This window comes from Halyomorpha halys, unplaced genomic scaffold (genome assembly GCF_000696795.3).
Source record: "Halyomorpha halys isolate HHAL.00 unplaced genomic scaffold, Hhal_1.1 Scaffold45.1, whole genome shotgun sequence".
Taxonomy (NCBI): Eukaryota; Metazoa; Arthropoda; class Insecta; order Hemiptera; family Pentatomidae; genus Halyomorpha; species Halyomorpha halys.
In genome coordinates, this window is record NW_027113993.1 from 121486 (window position 1) to 146595 (window position 25110).

Genomic DNA, 25110 nt, shown 5'->3' on the forward strand with positions numbered 1-25110 from the left:
ATGTCTTGGTATTTCACCTTGGCCAGGCCATTGACGATAACCCCATCTGTTATCGTAGAAAGGGATACTAACACGGCCAGTAGGAATGGCAGTTATACCAATGATGACTGTTCAGATTGATCGTGTAAGGATAAGACGGATGGATTACCTAGATGATTACCTTGTTAATTTTGAATTTTGAAATCAGAGCATTTAGGATTTAAAGTGGAGGAGAGCCTAGGAAACCTTCGTTCAAATCATGCCAAATGCCAAAATAGTGGCCAAATAACCTTTCCGTATATTACTAAACGAAAAAGACATTTCACGAAATTCTTACTATTGGATACTCATTTACAAGTAAAAAAAAATTGGGGTAAAATGACTGCCTTTTTTTTTCCTCTTGGACTCTTGGACTAAACCTGGCATGCATTTAATCTATCATTCTTCGATATGAGTGTACTCAGAAATGTTGGTTGGGTTAAGTAAAAATACATTCTTATTATTAAAACAATGTTTTATTTCAACATGCTTTTATACAATGGGAATACCGGCAACGATTTCAGATTCCATTCCACAATGGTCTTTTCCTCTCAAAAACTTGAACAGTCCTTTATCTCCCCAGCTCTCGTTCCATTGGTTAGCAATTAGCCAATAGGGTGTACCATTTTCAACGCCCCAGCCAATGATCTTCACTGCGTGTCCAGCAAGCGCCTCCCCAGTCACATGTTGGTAGACACCTGGTTATTAAGAAGAAAAGATTATCAGCTAGGATTTGATAAAAAAAATAATGGCTTTCATAAACTTTCCTAAATCCGAAGTCCTATCAAAAATTAAAAAAGAATAGGTTTCTTGCTGACATGTAAAGAAGTTAGAAATTTCATATGAACTGTTTTATCTTGAAAGTCCATTTACCAAAAATTCAAGTTACATTTTTATATGACCTTTTCATTCCCAAGCAAATATGTACGATACGAAACGATATATATTTAAAATCATTAAGATTTTGTAACAGAAAAATTGTCTGGTTAATGAATTGATGGAAAAGTTTATTTTGAAATTTTTTAAGTCGTAAGAGTTGAATACATACGTATGAATAAATACGGAAACAATTTTATAATATTTCAGCTTTTTATTTAATTATTTAAGTAGCAGTTGAATTATTGATGTGCAATGAATATTTCTAGTAAACAATTGAATTTCATATTTCCCTTTCGCTTATCTGATTGATTGTATCATCATGATATGCCCTCGTAATAGTTAGTAATCCGTTAATGATTTGCTTATAACAAATTGTGAAACTTCGAGTAAGAATATCAATGTAAAAATTACAAATACACTGAAATAGTGTATCGCACATTAACATAGGACTTTATCGAATCAGCCACAGCACACACGAATCAGAGCTTGTTGGTGTTGGATGAGTTTTTGAGACTTATTTTATAAAATCAAAATGAAAACGCGTTATATGAAAGAGGAAATTTTCGGATTGCCTTTTTTTTTTGTGTTATGATCTCAACTTGTGAGATTGTGACTTGTCGTACATCGACCTCACTATAAGTCTCTTCCTCCTATTTGAAACAAATATTTCAAAAGTGATAAAAGGACAGTCGCTTTCTAGGGGTCTTAGTGGGTTGGGTCCAGCCGGAAAGTATGGCCTTTTTTTTAATTACATAACGTAGCCTTAGGTCTTAGCCATTACCACCTTAGCTGAACTCATATCAACACCTTGTCTTGCGCTAACTGACATTCTATAAAATAAAATAAATTAATTAATTTTTACAGCTCATTTCTTTATCTCTACACTGAGAGGTACACAATGAATAAGATAAACAACAATAAGACTTGTCATTTTGCTATAGTAACTTCGATATACGAGTGTGTTCGCAATGTAAGATCCCATCAAATTTTATTAGAAAGGTATAGTATAATAAGATATAGTATAGTAAGGTATATCAGTATAGTAGAAGAGAGTTTTATAATTAGAAAACTCAGCTTTTTTCGACCCTGTGTAAATTTTATACTGCTCATTCATTGCTCTTAATCTACTTATTTTTGTCTACATATAAGTCAATAGGACCTTTTTAGTGGACATAATTGATTATTTTACAGCAATACGTTACTGCTATAAATTCAAATAAAGTATACATTAAGCATTTATGATATGTTCTGGCCCAGACAATGAAAAATTTAAAAAAAAAAAGATTCAAAATATTATACCTGATTTATAAGTCAGGAAGTCAGCGTAGACTGTGAATGCTGCTTCTACGGGACCGTGGGTCATGATCTCTTTTTGGATCTCTTTCACACTATCGCCAACGTTGTAAGCTCTTTTAACTAGATATAGAAACAACAACGGAAATCATTACACATGGTCGTTAAAAATATTTATGTCTTCTACTTTGCACTAGTTCTTACCTTTGTGGTGATCAGATTTGAAGGGCGTAGTGTATGCTGCATTCGTACATTTCCTCTGGCATTTGGGTGTGTCTGACATCGGTAAGGAGTCGCAGGATGGCAACTTTCCTGTGGTATGGTGCTCGCAGGCTTGAATTTCGTAGGGTTGGCAACCCTGCAAGTGAATGGCTCTAGATGAATTTTCAAATTATTGGAGTTAAATAGATTAATTAAGTTAAAGGTTGAAACTTGAATTTATTTTTTACTTTAAGCACCTAAATATGAAATATACAGTAAGTGAAGTATTGCTGGTATTGTATTGTAAATATTAATCGTGTAAAATTTCGAATTTGAGTTTTTGACGGAAATATACGTTTTGTGTTCTAGTCTCGTATAGTTGTCTATGAACAACAAGCTCAAAAACGACAAGTCCTTCGAAATTGAAATTACAAATTAGCAATAATAAATAGATATTATGGATAAATTTTAAAATATTAAAAAATTTTTAATATATTTTATGAATGATTAAAGAAGAAAAATAGTGACATCCGACTTGGGCGGGAAAAGCCAAGACAGCCCGATCTTTCCCGATTCTATCACGGCATTGTTATCTTTTGTTAAACTGTTGTATTTTTGGCTGGGAGGAAGCTGACACATCCACAGAAACTCTAAAATAGGAATTTTTGTTGCAACGAAAAAATAAAAGTTTATTGTTTGAAATCTTCCTCTTTCAACGTGGTAAGTGAAAGTTGTGTGATGCGCGCACTGCACAAGATTTTTTAAATTTAATTGCATGGAAGGTAAAGAACATGGTACCTGCTGGAATCAACCTACCTCGTTGGATTGGTAGTCTCCTCCAGTAACTAGCCCGTTTTCTGCGAAATAATCCCATGCAGAATAAGGATCTCCTCCATTACAACCATCTCCACATTCTTCACAGCAAGCCAACAGCTCCTCTGACGCCAGTGGCAAAGTGAACGAGGCATTTGAGGCAATGCATAACCTATCTGTGAAGGCTCCTGCTGCAGCAACAGCCTACAAATAATGATAGAGAATATAGTCAAAGATGAACATGATCACGGAACGTTACTCATAAAATCGGTGATTTTATTCACTGTCAAAGATTTCATTTATAAAGACATATTATATTAAGGCCTGTGGTACAAAAACATTCCTAAAATATCGATTATAGACAGTTGTAACTTTGGTGCATAATTATCGTTCCAATTTGACTCAAAAAATATCTCTTTATTGTTTATATATCATATAAAACTATAATATTGAACTGAAATATTATGATTGAATTACACTAACTTAACGTACTATCAGCTGTCTATTTTTATTTTAGCGCTGCCTTGTGACAACTACTTTAATCATTGCTATGATTTACAAATTTAGTGAAAGCAGTATAACGGAGGGGTACACTTCCACACCGAGTGACGCCGGAAGGCGGGGTAAATTCCTTTCGTAAGCATGGCATCCGGTACGCCACATTTGACAGCTAAGAGTTTTCACCACAACCCGTATACCAGAAATGGCTAGGCAGGGGGATTAATTTTTTAAAAAAGTTGAGAAGTAAGTACTCATTGTTGACATTGATTTTTTGAATTACTATTAATTTTCAGTAAATTTTTTGTTATAAACATTAATTATTATAAAAAATAATGTTTACTGTTTTAAATTTGTTTTGTAATAAACAATATGCTCCATTATAGAAGTATTAATTATTGCACCAAATATTATAATACATCATTTATTCATGAACTGACCACGTTAACTCAGTTTTATATTCACTTCTTATTTTTAGAGCAGTAACTATAAAAATTAAAGGAAGAAATATAATGAAGGGCGTTAGTTGTTAGGCTTATAGGGACAAAAGTAAGTCATCACAAGAGTGCGGGACATCTGATACGCCATACTTGCAAGTAAAAGTTATACAGTTATCTTGGGGTTTAACCTGTTGATTATTTTTTTATTACTGTTAATAATAATGTATTATTGTTATACTGTTTTTTTAAATAAAAAAAATTCATCATTATATTGGAATCAATTATTTTATATTTTTACCAAACATAATATTTCAATGCTTTCGTAAAAAGTGATTCATTTTCCATTAACGTTCTAAGAAAACATTGGAATTGAAATTGAAAAATAGCTCATGAATTTTTATGTATTTTGGAATCCTTTCTACTCCAATTGCAGCTTAAATAGAACAGAGGCATGCATGAATTTCTAAAGAACGTCTTAAGAGAATTTCATTGTTGATGGACCAAACTATTATTACAACTTCTATTCAGTTCACAGTCCCAATTAAATGAACGGTTTTACAGGTAACTCCATTAATGTAGGAAATACTTATTTACATATAGGTACACTAGCGCTAGGGGAGTAGCCAACTTGCCACTCATTGGCTTCACTTTTGCCAAGGAGAATAATGTTACGCCAATTCCTTGATTTAAACCGATCAATATCGAAACTTTATTAAAATTGCTATTTCTAACAAAAATATCAGTATTTGGTTTCGCTGAAACCGTTAATTTGTTAAAAATGGTAATTTTTTAGACATCAAAATTATAACCATATTAATGATGATATTAATATAATAAGTTGCAGCCCTACCTTCTACGCCATAGCCCCTGATGAAGACCTGAAACTCAGGTCGAAACGTCGGCATAAAATAAATAAATATTTTAAGGTTTTGTTTATTTATGTTGTTCTTTGCTGACCGCACCCTCCGACAAACTTCTCCAATCATTAATCGACGGTCAACTATCTACACCTCACCATATTAATATTTGAGCATGTTAAAAATCTTCACCGTTTAAAGTTAAATTATATCTAATTTACAAATGAGTACAGAAATAAAAGTTGCACTAAGAATAAATATACTTTACCCAACAAGATCCGCAAGTTCCTTGGTCCCTGATGTGACGAATGGAAGCGCATTGAGACCAATTATCCCTGGCGTCGAAGCTATCCGGGATGCTGGAGTCGGGAATGGCGTGCTTAGCCCCTAAGGGTAGTTTTCGGAGTTTATCTCTCTTCACTCCAAGTAATTTCTTCAAAGAGGCCACAGTAGTGTGTTCCCCGAAGTTCTGGCCAGCCTAAATTAAATAAATCGCCTTAGTGTACAGATTAATATAGTTATATATTTTACCAAATCAATCCTTCTACTATTAATATTTATATTACTATAATATTATCAAGAATTCTCAAAATTTAATATATTAAACAAAATTAAGTCAGTCTACAAGATACGTAATTGAGTAGAGACTTGTTGAAAAATGTTGGATATGTTTCTTATCATTATTTTCACTTACTTTCCATGTTGCTCCCGACAAGTTGACCGTATCAATGATCTCCTGGAGATCATCTTCGTGAACTGGTCCTCCATATGCTGCCACCAACAGCAAACTGGATATTAAAAGAATCTTCATCCTGAATTTAAACATTAATTAGATATCCTTAAAACAGGGATAGTAAAAGTGGTCTAAAATAGGGGAAGATTTCCCCGACTCACCTGCTGCAAAAGAGATACTGACAGCATGCTCCTCTCTACAACCTTTTAAGATGGCAGCACTTGTCCACTTGACGTAAGATAACGCATACATGATGTCACGAACAGGAAGAGAACTGCTTTGGATCAATCATCATTGTATTAATCGGCACTAATTATAAAAAAAAAATTGTGTCTCGATCAATAATACTGTCAATTAAACATAAAAAACGTTTAATGACAAATAAAAAAATATTTTTACCGATGAACATTCTTTGTAATATGGCTTTCTTTATAGGCAACTCCTACAATAAATCCTTCTCGTTCTGTCCGGTATAGAAAATAAGACATCCACATGAGCTTTTAACCCTACAATGGCGACGGAGTTTCCATCAAATTCGATATATTCCTATCAAACTTATTTGTTCTCAATCCGACATCATTGTCTTGACCTATTGTGCTGCTGAAGACTGATAATAGGCCAGAAATAATTTTTACGGCCATACGTACAATTCCATGTTTATGTGTATGTCCACATTTACTATCTCGTTAGTACTGTTAGGCGAGGAGTAGCTTCAGTTCATTTCTTGTATGTTTTGATATCCATAGCTATTCTTCATAGTCGAACCAATGAGAAACCGCGTTCCTTTCCCAGCTCGTCCATGAATTGGGCAGTTTCTTGTTGGCCTTGCTTCCAACAGGCAGTATGCCTACCGATCGTCATCTGGCGATATTCCTCGAGGACTCCAAGAAAAGATTGTACTCATATTACGCGGTTGCTCATATTTCTTGCACAATCCCTTTTGGTTTTTCTCGCCACTTTCCTTAAGTCTTATATTATTTTTGCTACCGTAACTGGACTTACACGTTTCTTAAGAATATTCCAACGTTCTGTCCCATAGGAAAGAACAAGCAAGAATACAGATTTAACAGGCGTAACCTATTTCCTCTATCAGCCCAGAAAATATTTTTAAAAATACTGCGTTATTTTATTATTCCATTCAATGCCAACAGCTTATGACCTGCAGGTACCTTAGTACCTGGATTGTCAAAATGTTTCAATATTTAAGGGTTCTGTCCTAGAAAATTAATTGCAAGGTGTTAGTCTATCCTTCCAATACATGATTTTACTCTGGACTTTATAATTAATTCTTTCCTATTCAGGTCTACAGACCAGGGCCATAGTTAGGGAGTGGCGAGATTGTTCCAGCCAAGGGTTCCAAATCAAAAATGGCACAAAATTAACTATCAAAACATCTTCGTTTTCAAACTTCACCATTTTCTAATCGAGGTTTAGCTTTTCTTTGGTAATAATGATGTTTTTATATTAAAAAAAGAAGCAACTTTAAAGATTTCTGATAATTCAGATTTTTTCAGACAGATAAGGGCGCAGATTTTTAAAACTCGCCAAGAGCACAGAAGGGCTACGGCTTTTTCTTCAGTATGAATCGAAAAAACCTCAGTTTTTGTTGATTTCTAGATCCATCAGCGATCATTAATAGATTGTTGGAAGTAAATAAAATTAAAGAAAGAAAAAAAATAAGACTTTCGGGCTTTAACAATAATATTAGGCAGGAGAGAACTAAGACTGTCAAGTGGATTCTGTCTGCAGTCTGATGACAGAGCTGACCAGGTTTCGTGATATCAGTAATCAGTAAGTTAGTCCTCAGTCCAGTCTGAGACTGTTTATGTGGGTTCGCCCTCCTTGTGGGCGTCTTATTGGTGCTGATGTCTGAAAAAATGGATTGGTGCAGTGTTGGAGGCTATCGAAGAATTTAATATGCTTCCATATGATAAATGCCGTCACTGTCAGCAGTCCAAATGTCGTATAGATGTAGTCAGATTTCGCGTTTTGTAAAGTAGTGAGTTTCAATTTAGGTCTCAGAATACTATCTTGTGCTATGCACTGTCTCGGGATTTAGTCGTTGAAGGCAATTATCCAAAAATAAGTTAATTAATTAATTTATATCGAGTCCTGCAAAAGATTATTATAATTGGATTCTTTTCCAAAGGCTTTGTGTGTGTTTACCAATTTCCCAATTAAATATTTCCCAATTTATAAAATGATGTTACCATTAATTATATAATATAATAAGGGGTGGTACTGTATAATGTAATAGTAAATAAACTACATAAAGGAACTAAGTATTTATTTACAATTTATTGATAAATGATGTTATTAAAATGATGATTCAGATTGGTTTTTGCCATAAAATATAGATTATTACATCATCACTTAATATCAATCTGAATGAGTGCTGAGTAGATTGATTTAGGTGGTGCGTGTAGTATCGTGTCACCTAGTTCATAAGGCATGGCGTCCAGTTGTCATAGCCGTTCTTAGGACTTCGTCTCGTCGAAGAGCATCTTGCCTTGTCTGCGGTTTTCTTACTTCTGTACCTCTACCTTCTTTTTTTTTTTTCTAACCTCCTATTTATTTATTTTCAATAAATTACAATTATATACAGTGTACCTCTACCGCTTTTGTGTTTTGGTCTTCAATGCCCTTTTTTCTGGTCTAGTTGTCCTGTCCCTTTTGTCCCACCTCCCCTTAAAGGCGTTACCTTTTTTTAAAATCTAATTCCTCATTGGCCATAGGTGAAAGAACGTCCCCTGGGTGTTCGTTCCCCCTAGGCCCGCGAGGGGTTAAGAAAGTTTGACATGTCTAGGAAGGGTTCGGACTTGCTTAATTTGCTTTTAATCCTTCGGCTCAAACTGTGGTATAAATGTGTTAAAAGCTCTGACTCGGGACCCTTGAAGCAAATAAACACAGGTGTCCTTGTGAAGTGCCCCTTGAAAGGTTTTCCCACTATGGCCAGGTATAGGAATTTTTTTTTCTTACCTCCTTTATTGTAAATATATATATATATAGATCCGTAGAATATGACTATAGCAGTATATTAGTATTAATTAACATATCTTGATAATTAATACTTAAATATTGAACTGAAAGAAAAATTCCACCCAATTTAAGATTTGAGAAAAGTGCGACATTTTAAAAAAATTATGTGGTTTTTATTTGATATTTTCTATTTAGTTTTTGAAGATGAGGAAGAGTTGGAGAAAATGTAAAAGATGTGTTCGAAAACCATTATCTAGGATCTTTGAGTTCGTCAAGTGACTGAGAACTCTCTTCACGTTATGATACAATCATCGAGTTTCAATTGAATAATTCTTCAGAAACAAAACAATTTGGTTGATTGGTTCTATTTGCTAAATATGTTTTGTTAGTGACGGCTTGCATTGAAAACACCCTTGATATATTTCCTCAAAGCAGAGTGATCATGTCTGCTTATCTGTTAATATAATCGGTGTCAGTATCTTTTGCTTTTAATTGACAAACACGCCGAGTTCGATCAATTTTGTAATAAATATATTTTTTAAAAGCTGTGAAGCTGAAACTTTAGTTTATAAATAACATTGTGCGTATACTCTGAGGTAATAATAAAATTGTTTTAATTTACTTGAAATTTCTTAAATTTCACTGTAGCAATATTTATTTTAGAAATTTTAATTTTTAAATTGTTACGAGAGGAACAGAGTTCAATTGCAATCCACTAGAGCTCGAGCCTCGCCGAAGCTCTCAAATTAATATATTATTGTATTTTATAAAAACATATTGTTATTTTTACATATTATTAATTATTATGCATATTACTTTGCAATGTCGATAAACGAATAAATAAACGAAGCCAAGATAACGCTAGAAACTACCTCAAGCAGATAAGATAAGACCGCTTCTCGACCACAGCCGTATGCACTAGGCCTATAAATAAGGGTCTTAAAGAACCCTTAAGTGATCACAGAAGAACATCCACAGCCTCTGCTTGAGAGAGTTTCGGTTTACAGCCAATTCTGATTTCTAAATAGTTGTTATTTTATGTTCACCCTTGACATGATCTCTCTCCTCAACCTGTTATCCCTTCGTAAGCCCCGGCGGCTAGCTACCTCCGTGCTTACGTACCTCCTTCGCCTCTGTCGGAATGGTACCGGCAGGACGAAGGCCCCTTCCTGCATGACTAGAGGCTAGCTACCCTCCAGGTCTGCATTTCTCCCTCGTGTTTATCAGATTAGTACCCAGTAGGACGAGGTTACCATCCTCCGAGATATAACGGGTGTTACCCGTTAGTCTCATCCTATCTAGTCATCTTCCTTGTCAACTACCTTACCTTATAAACTGAATTGTCAGTGCCTTCTGGAGAGGAGAATAATCAAACGAATAACCCAGCTCGACAAAATGATATTACTCCTTTTCATTTTTCTTTTTTCATGACATTCTTTTAATCCTTAATAATGAGCATCCTACCACCATAATAAGCAGAAGGGAACAAAACGGTTCATCTTGCTTGCTCACGTGTCGTTGGCATGACCACTTCTCAAATCTGCCATGATCACTAAACAATCATTTTAATAAGTGAGAAATTAATGTATGAAAACACCTTGTACATAAGCCTTTCAGCTGATGTGATAACTACTCAATAAGATCATTCTTAAGATTTTCAATATTTCAATACAATTCTATAATAATTTATTATTGAATAAGTGGTTAAAAACATAATGGTAATTTTACTAAGCTGTTATATCATTATATTTACTTATCTATATGTAGAATATGTAGTAAGGAAAGTATTGCAATCCGAGTCAAAAATTTCCAATTCGAGTCATCGACAGAAATATACCTATTGTAGTCTCGCAGAAGGATCTGTGTATGTATAAGGAGCCATGTCAATAACTAAAAGTTGTACGGAGCTTACATGTTAAAGGCGTTAGTAACATAATTGTTAAATTTGATGTGGTAGAAGTTTTTCTCCATGAAGTCGATTTATAACTTTCATCGATTTTCTCAAAAATAACATTAACGATTTTGATTGAACTCGACATATCAATGAAAAATTACGTGGTTTTTAATATGAGATAATTAGTATTCTTATTGAACTGGTTTGTAGGGGCTGATATACCGATTCATCTTCTAAACTACCTTTAATTTTGGTTTATTTGAAATCAATAATCATATCTCATAGTACTATTAAAAAAAAAAAAGATAAATATCAACAACCTTGAAAAAAATTATAATTAGCTAAAGAGAAATAGAGACAGCAGTGTAGAGACTGGAAAATCAGAAAGAGCTCGTACCCGATATTTCCCGATTCTTATCATATCTATAGGGCTTTTTTATGTTTTGTTAAACTGTTCTATTTTTTTAAACACGTTTGAACTAAGAAGATGCTATTTAAATATAAGTTAAGAGTGGGATTAGGGCCTTGATTCTACATTCGCTTACACAAAGTTCGTTTAACTGTCTGATTACTATATATTTTTTTTAATTTATTTATTGCTATTTGCAACTATTCATCCAGTAAATTTGATTTTAGTTTATAATGGAGTGATACAAGCGTGTAGAGAAACAACCCATCGGTAGTACTCTTTACATTAGCAGGTCTCGTGGCCATCTTCTTTTCAGGCGCCACGAAGGATTATCTACTTTTATACTTTTTGGAATAGTCTAACTTATAGACTTAAGTCAATGATAAGTTCTTATTGTAAGGACATAACAAGCGCTAGACACAAAGTTCAAGTGGAACGAAATAAGTGGGAGAGCCTAAAGGATAAACGAATCCCTGGCAATCTTAGCAGACCTAGGAGAGTGGCTTGTTTTTGCCTAGTAAGAGGAAATGATCTGCTCCAAAAAACACCTCTATCGAATTAGCATTGTAGACTCACCGAAATGTCCTATATGCAACATGGGAGACCATCTTTTAACATGTATTGGTCTAGAAGGTATTCAACAGGATGTGGACCAACTCAGAGGAAAAGTAAAATTGTATTGGACTGCGAGAGGGAAAATGGCGTAATAGCCCATTTTACAAGGATTTTGGATTGTAAGGATTGGCTACGAGAGGAATCCAAAGATTTAGTAGAGTCCCAAAGCTCAATTCCGTATGTTGAAGGACTTGACTTAGTCTAGAAGGAATAGGTCATTCCACAAGACATTGTCATTCTTTAAAATTATTTTATTTGAAATAGATCTTAACAATAATGCACTGTGTATAAGATGCGCTTATAATTTAGGAACACCAGTAAATACTTCAGATTCGAAGTCACATTCGTTATTTCCTCTAAGTATCCTGAAGAATCCATTTTCACCCCAAGCTTCGCCCCATTCGTTCGCAGCGAGCCAATAGGGAGTGTCATCTTCAACACCCCAGCCAATGATCCTTACCGCGTGTCCACCCAGCACCTCGCCGGTCACATGGTGATAGACACCTAATAATTAAAGAGTTTTAAATGAGTATTTGCATTTATTTATTTATTACATAAAGGGATTTGAAAAAAAGCATTTGTTGAAATATATTGATAACTGATAGATAATGCATACATTTATAGCTTGGGAGGAGATGTTCAGGGCTATGGTCAAGCGATATGAGTAGTTCTAGTAGTTCCCAACTATTTATTAAAGTTTACAACTACTTTTTACGCCAGATAAACCATATTCTTCTCATTCAAATATCGTTAATGTGAGTTGGGCAGGAATCATAACTTGGGTAATTGAACGTCAAGCCGTACCCCTAGTCGTAAATTTAATAGAGAGCAGGGCCCTATTTCATAATGAAAGCAAATAGAATTAGCTGATAGTACAAGTGAAGAAACTAGTGAGGTAATAATACTAATACTTATTTTTTCATGATAGGGATGATTTGCCGTGTACGGGGCTTCGGGGTTTCTAAGCCCGACTAGGGGTTCCCCGTACACGGATTATATTGAAATTTATTCATATATTAATGTATTTATATTATGTATCTCTATCAGTTCCTGATAGGAACCGACTGAAAAGGGATGCGTTATATTTAATTCAACCCCTAGATACCATCCGGACCCCTCGGCGTGGTATGCTAGATATGAATATCATAATTAATCATTGGAGTTCCTTTCCAACGGTATCGTGTTCACAAATTACTATGCTATATATATATATATATATATATATATATATATGAGGTGGCATGCAGGGATTATTAATTATAAAGTAAAGTCCTTGTTACATGTTTTATATTTACAATTATATATTCATTATAAAGAATACTATTATGAGAGAGCATGGTAAACTTGTATCCTTATACTTTAATTATAAGAGAATGAATTGAGAAGTACCAGTTGAGATATTTATACTGACTGTAAGTTATTAATTCTACTACTGCCATTCTAATTACATCAGAAAAGGTCTTACTTGTTTCGGTACATCTGTCGGCTTGGCGGTTGTCGCGGAAGAGCGTCCATATGGCCTCCCGGCTGCCGATGATCTTCCAGACTGTCTTCCTCTGTCAGACTGTTCTCTTCTCTCAGCTTCCCTCAACTTGTCTTCCTTCAACTCCGGACCTCCTCAAATTCTGTCTCTTCCGTCCAGCTCTCTCAGGCTATGTCCACCCCGACTGTGTCCTTTCCTCTGACTGTGTTCCTTCAACTCTCTACCAAACTCTGTGTCTTCCCCAACTCCGGATCCCACTGTCCCTTAAAAATTCTTTTCCCTGCCCTTTTGTTAATTTTCTCCCCTCTCCTTCTGACTCCTCCTTCTTTTGATTTCTGTCCTTTGATTGGTTCCTCTATTTTCAGAGGGGGTGAGAAGGTCCAATGACCTTCGACGAAAGTCGGTCTTTTTTCCTACCTTTCATCTTTAAAAGTTTCTTCTTTGAAGAAAGGCGGCTTCTGGCGGCTTATTGTATTTCTCCTGAGGTTTTTAGAGAGGGCCCGTGTGAGATAAGGGGTGTTTATTTGTTATCAATTACGGCGGCTATTTCTCTGTACTTTCTAATATCTTAACTGGCCACGTGCAAGATAAGGGCTGTTTGTTTGTTTAACTCTGCCTACACGGTCAACTGTTCCCAGAGGATGCATACCCTCTGTTATCTATATATCTTTGTACATTTCTTTAGATCTGTTGCCGACGGATTTTTGCCTAGGCCCAGCGGTATCTTTGGCATGCCGACAAAAGAAATTATTTTAAGTTAAAAAACTCCAGCTGGTGCCTCTCATACATATCAGATTATTAGTCATATTACAGGAATTAAAAAATACTAAAGTACAAGTTACTATTGTACAAGCCTATATAATTGAATTAAGATAAATCTACAAGACTAATAGTATTAGTTTGTACTTTATTATGAAACATGGCCCAGGTTGTACTAACTAGTCTTAGAATAGGACACACGAGGCTCACTCACTCCTATCTCGAAACAAACGCTTCCAAAATGTCAATATTGCGACAGTGGAATTAGTGTTTCGATTTTTTAAATCAATGCTGTCCAAACTAAGACATCAAATGAACAATAAAAAAATAATAATAATAAAACAAATGGAAGAAAAAATAAATGAGAAATTAATAGAGTTGACTACCAGTGATATTTTAGGCCACTAAATAAACATTATATGAGTAATTTAATTACATCTCCAATTATACAATTACACGTTTCATTGCCACAATAATTACTCTAAAAAAATGTTAAATGGTGCCAAACTTCTAAAAGTATTGGTTTTGAAAAATAATTACACCAAATTCATAAAGAAAGGACTCAAAGCACTATAAAAAATAATTCTAGCAGAAATTTTTTTTATATCGTAACAGGAGAGTAGGAGGTCGGAGGAACATTACAATCACAGCAGTTCCGGTCCATTGATTGAGCTGTTGTCTCCTATTAAGAGAGTAGGAACTCCTATCACAATATTAAAAAATACCAGGTAGAATTGACTTATGAAATTACAGTAATATTTTAATTATTATATTCTTTGACTAATTTTTTTGCCTTAAGCTATAACAGGGACCGCATGATTATTAATAATTTAATTTGAATACATTACTTCATTTCCAGATGCGGCCAAAATATATTTCTTCCAGCCCAAAGATTGCCAAAATATATTTTTATGATTCATTTCAGTTTGTTGATAGATTGCTACAGGAAGATTTCGAACCATTAACAATCAATAACCAGGTCCTAGAGAAAATAAAGAAAAAACCTAAATAATTCATAGCACTGAAAATATTAGAGGTGAATCTCTCCTAAGGAAAGCGTTAGCGGACATGCCTTCATAGGGGATTATTATTTTGAGGTGCTTAATTCATGGGTTCAGTTAGTACACTAAATTCTGAAACACCCTCAATAGTGTTTGAAACTAAATGCTTTACTTTTTTGGTTAGAATAAAACCTGTTTATATCACTTCACATAAACCAACACGACTACATACGTATTTTGTTTTGGAGCGACTAGTGAAGGATCAAAAAGACGAAAACAGTTGACTTTCAACTGATTAGGGAAAAATTTTATTACGATTTTAAAATGTTCTGTTATTATTATTATTATTGGCGCGATAGACCGTGGAGGTCCAAGGCCTCCCGTGATATACTAAGGAAATACATTAAGCGTTTCACAAATGCCCCGGGGAGGCTGTGAGTAAGTATTAGGGGTATTCATGATGTTGTGCTAAATGTTATAAGTATAGGATTGTGAGCAGCCCTATTTAAAGCCATGTTAAAGGCATGAGAGCTCCTAGCGGATTTTCTGAGTAACTTGTTTTATAACCTTTCCTTCTAAAAACTTCATTTTATTGCTTACTTCTAAGTTTTGATCATAGCAATTTATTACAATATGCCTAAACTGGAAGTTGTGTGAAAATATGGCCCCTCGGTACCTTGATAAACTTCTAAATTGTGAGGAAGAGAATCAAGATGAGTTAATTGACAATTGTCATTATTATTATTATTATTATTATCCGGTTTTTATCGTTATTGCGGGTTGGGTATCTGAGATGGGGGACCTAGAAGTCCAACCACCTTCATATTTTGTTTATTTATTTATTTTCTTTTTTCAAATATTTAAAACCTTTCGCACTATGCGTGCTGTGTCTAAGAGAACTCCCAAACCATTCACGCCTGCCACTGTCGATTTTGGTACGAGGCCATTGGTGGATATTATGATTGGAGTTGTGGTAACTCCCTCTAACTGATACGGTTCCTTCAATTCAATCGCCAATTCCTGATATTTCCTTAGTTTTTCTCCCACAGTAGATCTTATATTATTATCGTTTAGGATTCCGATATCAATAAGTTCCGCTTTCTTTTTTCTTAGATCAATAAGGAGGATATCTGGTTAATTATGGCGGACTGTATGGTCCGTGATTATTGATTCATCCCAATAGAGCTTGAAAGGATCTTTTTGGAGGAGTCTATTTGGGTGGTACTTGTAGTATGGGCTCATATATTCAATTAAGTTGCACTTTATCGCCAGTGTCTGATGCAAAATTTTGGCCACATTGTTGTGGTTCTGTAAATATTCAGTACCAGCCAACACTCCACATCCATCCGTGATATGTTGGATTGATTCCAGTGCTACCGAGCATAGTCGACACTTATCCGATTTTATTGCGTCTTTTAACCCATGCTTCCTATATGATCAGGGCCGTGTTTCATAATAAATTACAAACTAATACTATTAGTCTTGTCGATTTAACTTAATACAATTACATTGACTTGCCCAATAGTAACTTGTACTTTAGTACTTTTTAACTCCTGTAATATCATTAGTAGTCCTCCCTATAATGAAAAAATAAATAAGTATTAGTGTAATTACACGTTTTTTCGATACTTGTATTTTGAACTAATACTATTAGCTTTCATTATGAAACGGGGCCCTGGTGGCAATAACCTGATCTTGAATAGCAAACATGAATCCCTCTGTCTTGGAGAATAGCCTTCCAGCTTTTAGCCATTCAACTGATCTTTCTTTGTCTATGGAGGCTTCGTTCAGTTGGCTGTAGAATCTCCCATGCAGAGACTTGCTTTTCCATTCCGCAAGTCGTTCCTTTTATGAACTAATGTTCGGTTCATCCGCTCTGCTCAGGTTCAGTGCAGTCAGACCATAATCAATTGTAACGATTTTCTGATAAACACTAGTGGATTTTGAATGGAAATATTGACGTAGGGATAATTCTTGCTTTCAGCACGCTTCTTCATTATTTATGAGTCCTCGTCCTCCTTTCCTGGATAAATAAAGTCTGGATTTGGATGATTTATTATTATTGCCATCCATTGCTTTATTAGTTATTAAAACATCCAAAACAATACTGACAATTAAAACACAAACTAAGAGCAAGTAATATGTATAATACTACATTGCTTGTTACTACAACAAACAAAATGGTCACGAGCTCCGCTAGTCTGTTGCGTGACGTCACTCTCCATTTAACAGACTCTCAACCATGTTAAGAAAGAAGGAAATTTTTCTCCATTTAACATGAGTTTTTCTATTTAACACGTTAAACTAAAGATCATGAATACCCCCATTGTATAATTATAAGGTTGAAAAAATCCAAGATAAGACTCGAACCCGCAACCTCAGGGTTGGTAGACAAGCGCGTTACCACGCTGCTACCGTCACCCCCTAATATTTTATATTATAAAAATATATTTTATATTAGTTTAAAAAAATGTTACATTACATTTTCAATTGTTGACTTGTAAATATTGTTGAAAACCTTACCTGATTTATATGTCATGAAGTCTGAGTACACGGTGAAGCCTGCTTCCACCGGCCCATGCTTCATGATTTCTTTTTGGATTTCTTTCATGTCCTTAAGACCATAAACGGATTCAGCTGTAAAAAGGAAGAAGTTATAACATAAATAGTGCAGAGATATCGAATTGTCATCACCCAACGTACTTTTGTGATGATCGTTGCTGTAGGATACCGGATATGATGGGTTCGTACAGCTTTTCTCACACGCAGGGGTATCCGACTCCGATGGAATGTACAAAAGTCCTTCCTTATCAGTGATGGTTCCTATTTCGTAAGGTTGACAACCCTCAAAACGAATCAGAGAATAAATTATTAAAAGATGGAGAGTAGAGTAAGTGATACTAATATGGGCTTCCAAAGTTCCCCAAGTTGGAGAGTAGAGTAAGTGATACTAATATGGGCTTCCAAATTTCCCCAAGTTCAGTGCCCTTCACTGAACTGAGCTGGGGTTCCAAAGTTCCCCAAGTTCAGCGCCCTTCACTGAACTAGCAAATAATTGAACTGAGATGAGGCTCTTTAAATTATTTTGTTCACCTACTTCATGTTATCAACAGAACTAAGCAGCATACTGGTTAAAATCATTATATATTCAATATTTGCAAGATCACAAACTTCAAAATCAAAAAATAACTCAAACTTTTACAAGGAATACTTTTCTAGATTGGTATCAGATAAATCATGAATTACTTCTTCATTTAATTTACATTAGCAATAAACTACAATTTTTTATTACTTTAATGAAAAACATAAATAGTTAATAGTCAAAATTCATAAGTCTACCAAGTATAATTAGGGGGAATGAAAAATAGGTGTTTCCAAACCTTAAAAAATATTTTGAGCTCCGTGTCTTTAAAACTACCTCCAACACAAGAAACCCTAATAGAATATTATTTAAAGCAAAGTAAATTATCAAAAATATGAGTCCCAAAACAGTTATTTACGTTCAATAGTTTCCACGATACAGATTTAAAAAAAAAAACATTTTATTAGGAAATATAGTAATTAGGAAATTTATTTTGGGAAAACTACATCTCATGAGTCATTAAACGTACAGATTTCTATCAGTACTCAAATTAAAGCTAGTTTAATATGATATAAATTAGTCGATGACGTCTATCTTCATAGGAGTAGTGATTTTCATATTTGTCAAAATAAATTTATAAAATGTTAATATATAGTTGTTTGGACAAACTTCTACATGTAAAATTCATATTTATATGCAGATATCCTAAAAACTACAGCTCCTAAGAAGATAACAGTCATAAAATAACTTTTTAGTGCATTTAACTAAATTTAATTTGAGTGTTGGTAGAAATCCATATGTTTAATAGTTCATTTAGATTTTAATAAACCTATATTTGTCAAATATGAATTGTTATATTGAATATAAATTACGTTCCTATAGTTGTTTTCTCAGAGCGACTAGAAATCAATATTTTGTGAATTTATTTTGGTAAATATCATAAAAACTAACACTTCTATCTATCTACGTCATCAATTACTTTATATCACATTAAACTAGCAATACTAATATTGACCGCAATACTATAACCTGGATTATATTTACTGGGTGCTGGGTGCTGGGTACTGGGTACTGGGTACTGGGTACTGGGTACTGGGTACTGGGTGCTGGGTGCTGGGTGCTCGCAATGGGACGTTATGTACCCTACTCAGTTCTCCGGTTAACTCGTCCTTTTTTGGTCTAAATATTTTACGCAATACTTTATTTTCAAAAGCCTTAAAGCGCTCTTCTTAAACTGTTAAAAAAGTAAAATAATTGTTCACAAAAGCTAAAAATTCGAAATTTCATTCACAATTATGAAAATTTAAAATTTTTAATTCAATCATGAAATAAAGAAGGATGTGAAAAATTAGTAACAAATGTGAGAGATATCGTCAGTCCAAACCCAAAATGATATATGTAAGTTTGGTTGCATTTTATGCATTGGTTTCCAATTCTCTTTGCGATGCCGTTTTATATGACTGCACTAATGAAATATGCAAATCGATCAATTAATATATCTGGAAATTTAAAAAAATAGTATTTTGTCTTCAACCACAATTCAAATACAATATTCGCATATATTTGAACATACACAAGTTTAGCTTTGCACTGACGATATGCCAGAAGCTCATACCACTTGCTGATTGTATTCTCCTCCAGTAACTATCCCGTGGTTAACAAAATACCTCCAGGCTTCGTACGTGGATCCTCCTTCACAGCCCTCACCACAGGTCTTGCAACAGGCCAACAGTTCCTCAGCTGAGAGTGGAAGAGTGAAATTGCCCTCTGTGGCGACACAAAGCCTGTCAGAGAATGCCGCTGCAGCAGCAACTGCCTGTAATTAATGAACTAATTAGTCTCCTTACTTCAATAAACTGAGGAGGCAAGGCTTAAATGCGCATTTTATTAAATAATCTTTTAAATTAAATAATGTTTGGAATAATTAACCATTTCAAATTTCAGCTAGTAATAAAAAATGAATAAATACAAAACATGAAATGATATGCTAATTAACTTAAGGATATTAGAGGAAAAACATTTGTTCCACATTGCAAACACATTTCCGGAAATTAAATTAGTAATATAGACGTATTAGTACAAGAGCCCAAGAGGAGAAAAAAGGCAGTTATCTCACCCCAATTTTTGATTACTTTGATGAAAACTATGTATAATTAATAGTCAAAATTGATGAGTCTGCCAAGTATGGATAGGGGGAATAAAAAATGGCAGCTGTTTCAAAGCGATAAAAAAACTAATTTTTCATTCGGAGCTCTATATCTTAAAAAGTAAGAACAACAAAAGAAAACCTAAGAGATCTTAATTTAAAGAAGAGTAAATTTTCTAAAATATGAGCCCTAATAGAGTTATTTACGTTAAATAGTTTTTGAGATGTAGCTTTTTAAAAAGCAACATTTCATAAAAATGTTGTATGGGACGTACTAAAAGATCAGTAGTTAGTGAATTTATTTTGAAAAATTTATATCTCAAAAACCATTTGCGTATAGATGTCTGTTAGCATTCAAATTAAAGCTAGTTTATTGAGCTATAAAGTAGTTTATGATGTTTATCTACGTAGGAGTAATAGGGTACATGAAATTTGCTAAAATAAATTGATTTATAGTTGTTCGGATAAATTTTCATTTGCCAAATTTATATTCATATGTAAATATCATAAAAACGAAGATAAGTGTCATAAACTACTTTATAGTAAGTTAAATTTCCGTTATTTTGAGTGTTGGCAGACATATGTGCGTCTTATGGATCTAGAGATATATTTTTTATATACGAACATTTTATACGATCAACTAGAAATTAACATTTTGTGAGTTTATTTTGTCAAATATCACCACTCTTACAAAGATAAACATAATTAACTATTTTCTAGTAGATTTAACTAGCTTTAATTTGAGCGCTGGCAGACATCTGTACGTTCAATGGTTTCTGAAATCAAGTTTTTCATAAATCAAACTTATTGTCCGAACAACTATAAATCAATTTATTTTAGCAAAGATCATGAAAACTACTATTCCTACGAAGGCAAAGGTCATAAACTTCTTTAATAGTCCATTAAACTAGCTTTAATTTGAGTGCTAATAGACATCTGTACGTCACATAGTTCCTGAGATATAGATTTCTCAAAATAAATTAACTAACTACAAATCTTTCAGTAGATTTTTAAGAAATTTTGCTTTTTAAAAAGCTATATCTCGAGAACTATTGGACGTAAATAGCTCTTTTAGGGCTAATATTTCATCAAATTTACTCTTCTTTAAATAATGTTCTCTTAGATTTTCTAGTGTTGTAGTTTTTAAGATATAGAGCTCCGAATGAAAATCAATGCTTTTTAAGGTTTTAAAACAGCCGCCATTTTTTAATTCCCCTGTCTATAGTTGCAGACTCATCAATTTTGACTAGTAATTATGCATAGTTTTTATTGAAGTAATAAAAAATTGGGGTGAGATAACTGCCTTTTTTTCTCCGGCTCTTGTACTATATTGTACATCGTTGGAAACCCAAAGATGTTACAAAAAAAATAATATTTTATATAGAAAGTCGTAGAAAGCCATGGAGAAAGACGAAAGATGCGCAAATAAAACGTCTGTTTGGATGAATATGAACTATGCTGTGCGGACGCATGCGCTATAGGTTCGGTCTGATTTATGAATTCATCATCATCATTACTTAATAGCTAGTTTTATAATTTCACTTAACCTACATCTAAGCTTTTGGGTTGACAGGAAAACTTCATAAAAGTTCGTCTTAGTATTTTCAATATTGATTCGATAACAGTTCAGCAATCGACAATGCAGAATTAAACTGTTACATACTGTTATATATTGTGGTGAATTGTTACATTTCTAGTACACTAATGCAAAGAAAAATTTTACAGCTTTGATTCAAGAAATAATGTTATAATAATTTTCAGAAAAATGTTAAAATTGGACTAAATCGAATGTCATATTCGAAGTGTATTAATTCTTCATTTATTTATAATTTATGTTCATTTGCTTTATATGTTTTTCAATTACTTTTTCTTTTTATTGTATAGTTCTTGTTTTTTGTTAATTTTCTTATCGTCCAAAACTACAAATATGTAAAAATTTGTTTTTACACTGTACCATGAAAAAAGTATTTTTACAATAAAACAAAAAAAAAAAAAATAGTTCAGAGGATGGGGAAAAATAGTTAGCCTGGTAACGTTAACTATGCAAAAAAATCATATATTGATAGAAATATTGTTTTTTATTCTTTTCATTGTATCTTTTTATTTTTATTTCTATCATTTTTCTTAACATAGTTTCATTTTGTATCTTTTTAGCCCTGATGAAGCCCTGGAAAGTGGGGCGAAACGTTGGAAAATAAATAGTTGTAAGCTATTTTTGTTTCACTATTGACCGCAACCCTGGGCATCTTCCTATATATCAATTTTTACGGTCAACTATATATACACATATACAATTTGATAGAAAAAAGATTACTCTCTAATTTAAATTAAGAAAAACGACGTCCCCCTCCCAAAAAAAAATATAAAATTAAAATATTTTCATTAATTTATGTAATGAATAATATAAGATATTGTAGTACTTTACCCAACAAGATCCACAATTTCCTTGGTTTCTGATTTGACGTATGGATGTGCACTCGGGCCATTGTTCCCTTGCGTCAAACTCCTCTGGAATTTCTGAATCTGGGATGGGATGCTTTTCCCTCACTAATTTGATCGTTAAGAAACTTCTTTTCAACCCGAGCAATCTCTTCATGGAAAATAGCGGAGTATTTTCTGCAAAATTGTGGCCTGCCTGCGTTACATTTACATGAGATTAATGTAGATATTAATTTTCATAGTGTTACAATATTTTAATAATCATAGAATTTTTATGATCATTAAGAAGTGATAATAATATCATTATATCATTATATTTATTTATTTATTATGTATAAAACCATTGTTTTATACATAATTATATACGTACAACAAGCTGATCTGGGAATAGTTCACTATTCTTAAGGTACCCTTATACGGTCATTCGGGATGACAGTAAAACGAAAGACTGCTCGAGGCTGCAAGTCCTTATTCATTTCTTTAATTGCCCTTTTTTCTTGCAAGCAAAGTCCAATATTTTGTCCAAACAAGATTTCTGTTTATTACGAATCGAAAAAAAAACACAAGATTCTTACTATTTAATATTGGATATAAGTAAGTGTCAGTCGGACTATAAGTGTAGACCTTTTTTTTTTCTTACCCTACTAACATTTTACCTAGAAACTAATATACATTATTAAATATAAATATGTATACAACGATCCTTTGATGGCCTTAAAGGCATTTTAAGGTAGTTGAATAATAAAGGGAATCAGTTCACAGACTTATAATTTTAGAAGGCATGAAATGGAGTCGGCAATTTTATTAGTGGAAAAGCCAAGGGGCACCATCCATTGACACAACTAATAACACAAGAGCCCAAGAGGAGAAAAAAGGCAGTTATTAAACCTCAGTTTTAAATATATAAAAACTATGTACAAATACCGGGTTGACGGTAGTGGATGTGGACGGGGTGGTAACGAACCTGTCTGCCAACCCAAAGGTTGCGAGTTCGAGTCCCTGGCCCTATCCGGGATTTTTTCAAACACATAATAATACAATACTCACTCACAGCCTTCCTGTGAGGTCCGTAAGCCAATGGGTGGCACTCACAAAAATAGGCGCGGGAGTGACAAATCCACCCCATGGTGTGGACAAATCCACGTCATGTATTTCCTAAGCCCTGGAAAGTGGAGCGAAACGTTAGTTAACAATAAATAGGTTTATTTTACTATTTTGATACCTTTATTGACCACCAACCGGACAACCTTCCTAAAATGTAATTATTTTTTAATTTAATTTAATTTTTCATAATTCAATCTGGAACAAAATAACTACCTAGGCCTCATTTACTAACGTAAATTTTATTTTCATATTTTCAATAAAAAAACAAAGCTTAATTTGTGATCTCGAGAATCTACTCATTGTTTTTTTTAAATAAATATACCCAAGCTTAATAACTTAATGGTATTACTGAACCCGCCAAATTTCCTACAGCAGAGAGATTTCTTTTTGTTACCATTTCCCCCAAATCGCGGGAAATCACCAGGTCAAACTTGAGCTCGAAATAGGAATAATTGAACCTATTAACTAAATATTAATTGTAAGTTTCCTGACATTGTTTGTTTTTTAATGAATCGCAGAAAATAAGCAAATTTAAAAAATAATTAATAAGCTCAAAATATGAGATTTCGTGCTGAAAATCTTCAAAACGTGCATATCTCAATAGAGCGCTTTTTTTTTTTTTTTTTTTTTTTTTTTTTTATGATTCCAATTTTTGTCGAAGTTTGACTGAATTTGAAGCTATGGTACAAAAGATGCAATTGTACGAAAATCCATTTTCCAATTATAGCAATGATTCATTCTTTAATGCTAAACGAAAGCTCTTGTAAGATATAACTGAAAATATGTTAATTTGGTCAAAGTTAGAAGAATGTAGACAAAACCTTTTTAGAAGGAGCACTTCATTTAAGAGTAGGTTGAGTGATTATAACAGTAATACTGACATCTATCGCAGCTACTGTGGTCGTGTAACCTAACATTTGCTGCCATGTTGTTAGGATTTGCTTGATAAACTTACTGTAAATTAACTCTAGTTTCACTTACTTTCCATTTCGCTCTGGCTGCGTTCACGATATCGATGATGGTTTGATGTTCGTTGGCTGCTATTACAGTTTCGCACGCTATCAACAGGAAGCTATATATAAGAAGGATCTTCATTCTAAATTATAGCATTGAAATATGAATTAATACTCATTAAATAAAATTATAATTATGTATACATATAATAAAGAAAAAAAGAAGAGTAAATCTCTCCGACTTACCTCTAACTGAAGAGAGTTCTAAATCAGTAGTAAATCCGAACTCCTTCTTATATACCCTTCAGAAGTACATAACTTTTCAATAGCCCCTATTGTCCAATGAAATCTGCAATACAGATGCAAAGGCACGGGAAAGAAAAATTATTATCCTCACACAGTATCCTTTAATATGATAAACCGTGCTAATTAAAAATGTAAAACTTCAAGATTTACAGTAATTACTTTTTTTAGTAATCCGAGCAACGTTTTTGAATTTCATTTGTTGCTAGAA

General features: G+C 33.6%; 2 protein-coding genes across 2 annotated transcripts; both read right to left on the reverse strand.

The window, feature by feature from the left end:
* Positions 1-472: 472 nt before the first annotated feature.
* Positions 473-5953, reverse strand: LOC106689154 (cathepsin B). Its single transcript, XM_014433985.2, has 7 exons — positions 5894-5953; positions 5694-5811; positions 5268-5477; positions 3208-3408; positions 2395-2548; positions 2197-2313; positions 473-716 (listed from the first exon to the last, which is right to left on the reverse strand). The coding sequence occupies exons 2-7, from the start codon at positions 5808-5810 to the stop codon at positions 511-513; spliced, it is 1005 nt and encodes a 334-aa protein (XP_014289471.1). The 5' UTR covers position 5811; positions 5894-5953; the 3' UTR covers positions 473-510.
* A 5935-nt stretch (positions 5954-11888) lies between these two features.
* On the reverse strand, positions 11889-24738 carry LOC106689155 (cathepsin B-like cysteine proteinase 4). Its single transcript, XM_014434001.3, has 6 exons — positions 24625-24738; positions 22526-22735; positions 19570-19770; positions 17576-17717; positions 17396-17509; positions 11889-12133 (listed from the first exon to the last, which is right to left on the reverse strand). Exons 1-6 carry the CDS (start codon positions 24736-24738, stop codon positions 11928-11930), a joined length of 987 nt encoding a protein of 328 aa, XP_014289487.1. The 3' UTR covers positions 11889-11927.
* Between the last annotated feature and the right edge of the window lie 372 nt (positions 24739-25110).

Excerpts from the sequence above, each read along its gene's own strand:
- LOC106689154 (XM_014433985.2), bottom strand. The coding sequence starts at position 5,810 with ATGAAGATTCTTTTAATATCCAGTTTGCTGTTGGTGGCAGCATATGGA. Across the intron at positions 5,478-5,693 it reads TGTCGGGAGCAACATGGAAA|GCTGGCCAGAACTTCGGGGA; the intron begins GTAAGTGAAAAT and ends TATTTAATTTAG. Across the intron at positions 2,549-3,207 it reads GAGACTACCAATCCAACGAG|GGTTGCCAACCCTACGAAAT; the intron begins GTAGGTTGATTC and ends ATTCACTTGCAG.
- LOC106689155 (XM_014434001.3), bottom strand. The coding sequence starts at position 24,738 with ATGAAGATCCTTCTTATATATAGCTTCCTGTTGATAGCGTGCGAAACT. Across the intron at positions 22,736-24,624 it reads CAGCCAGAGCGAAATGGAAA|GCAGGCCACAATTTTGCAGA; the intron begins GTAAGTGAAACT and ends AATGTAACGCAG. Across the intron at positions 17,718-19,569 it reads GAGAATACAATCAGCAAGTG|GGTTGTCAACCTTACGAAAT; the intron begins GTATGAGCTTCT and ends ATTCGTTTTGAG.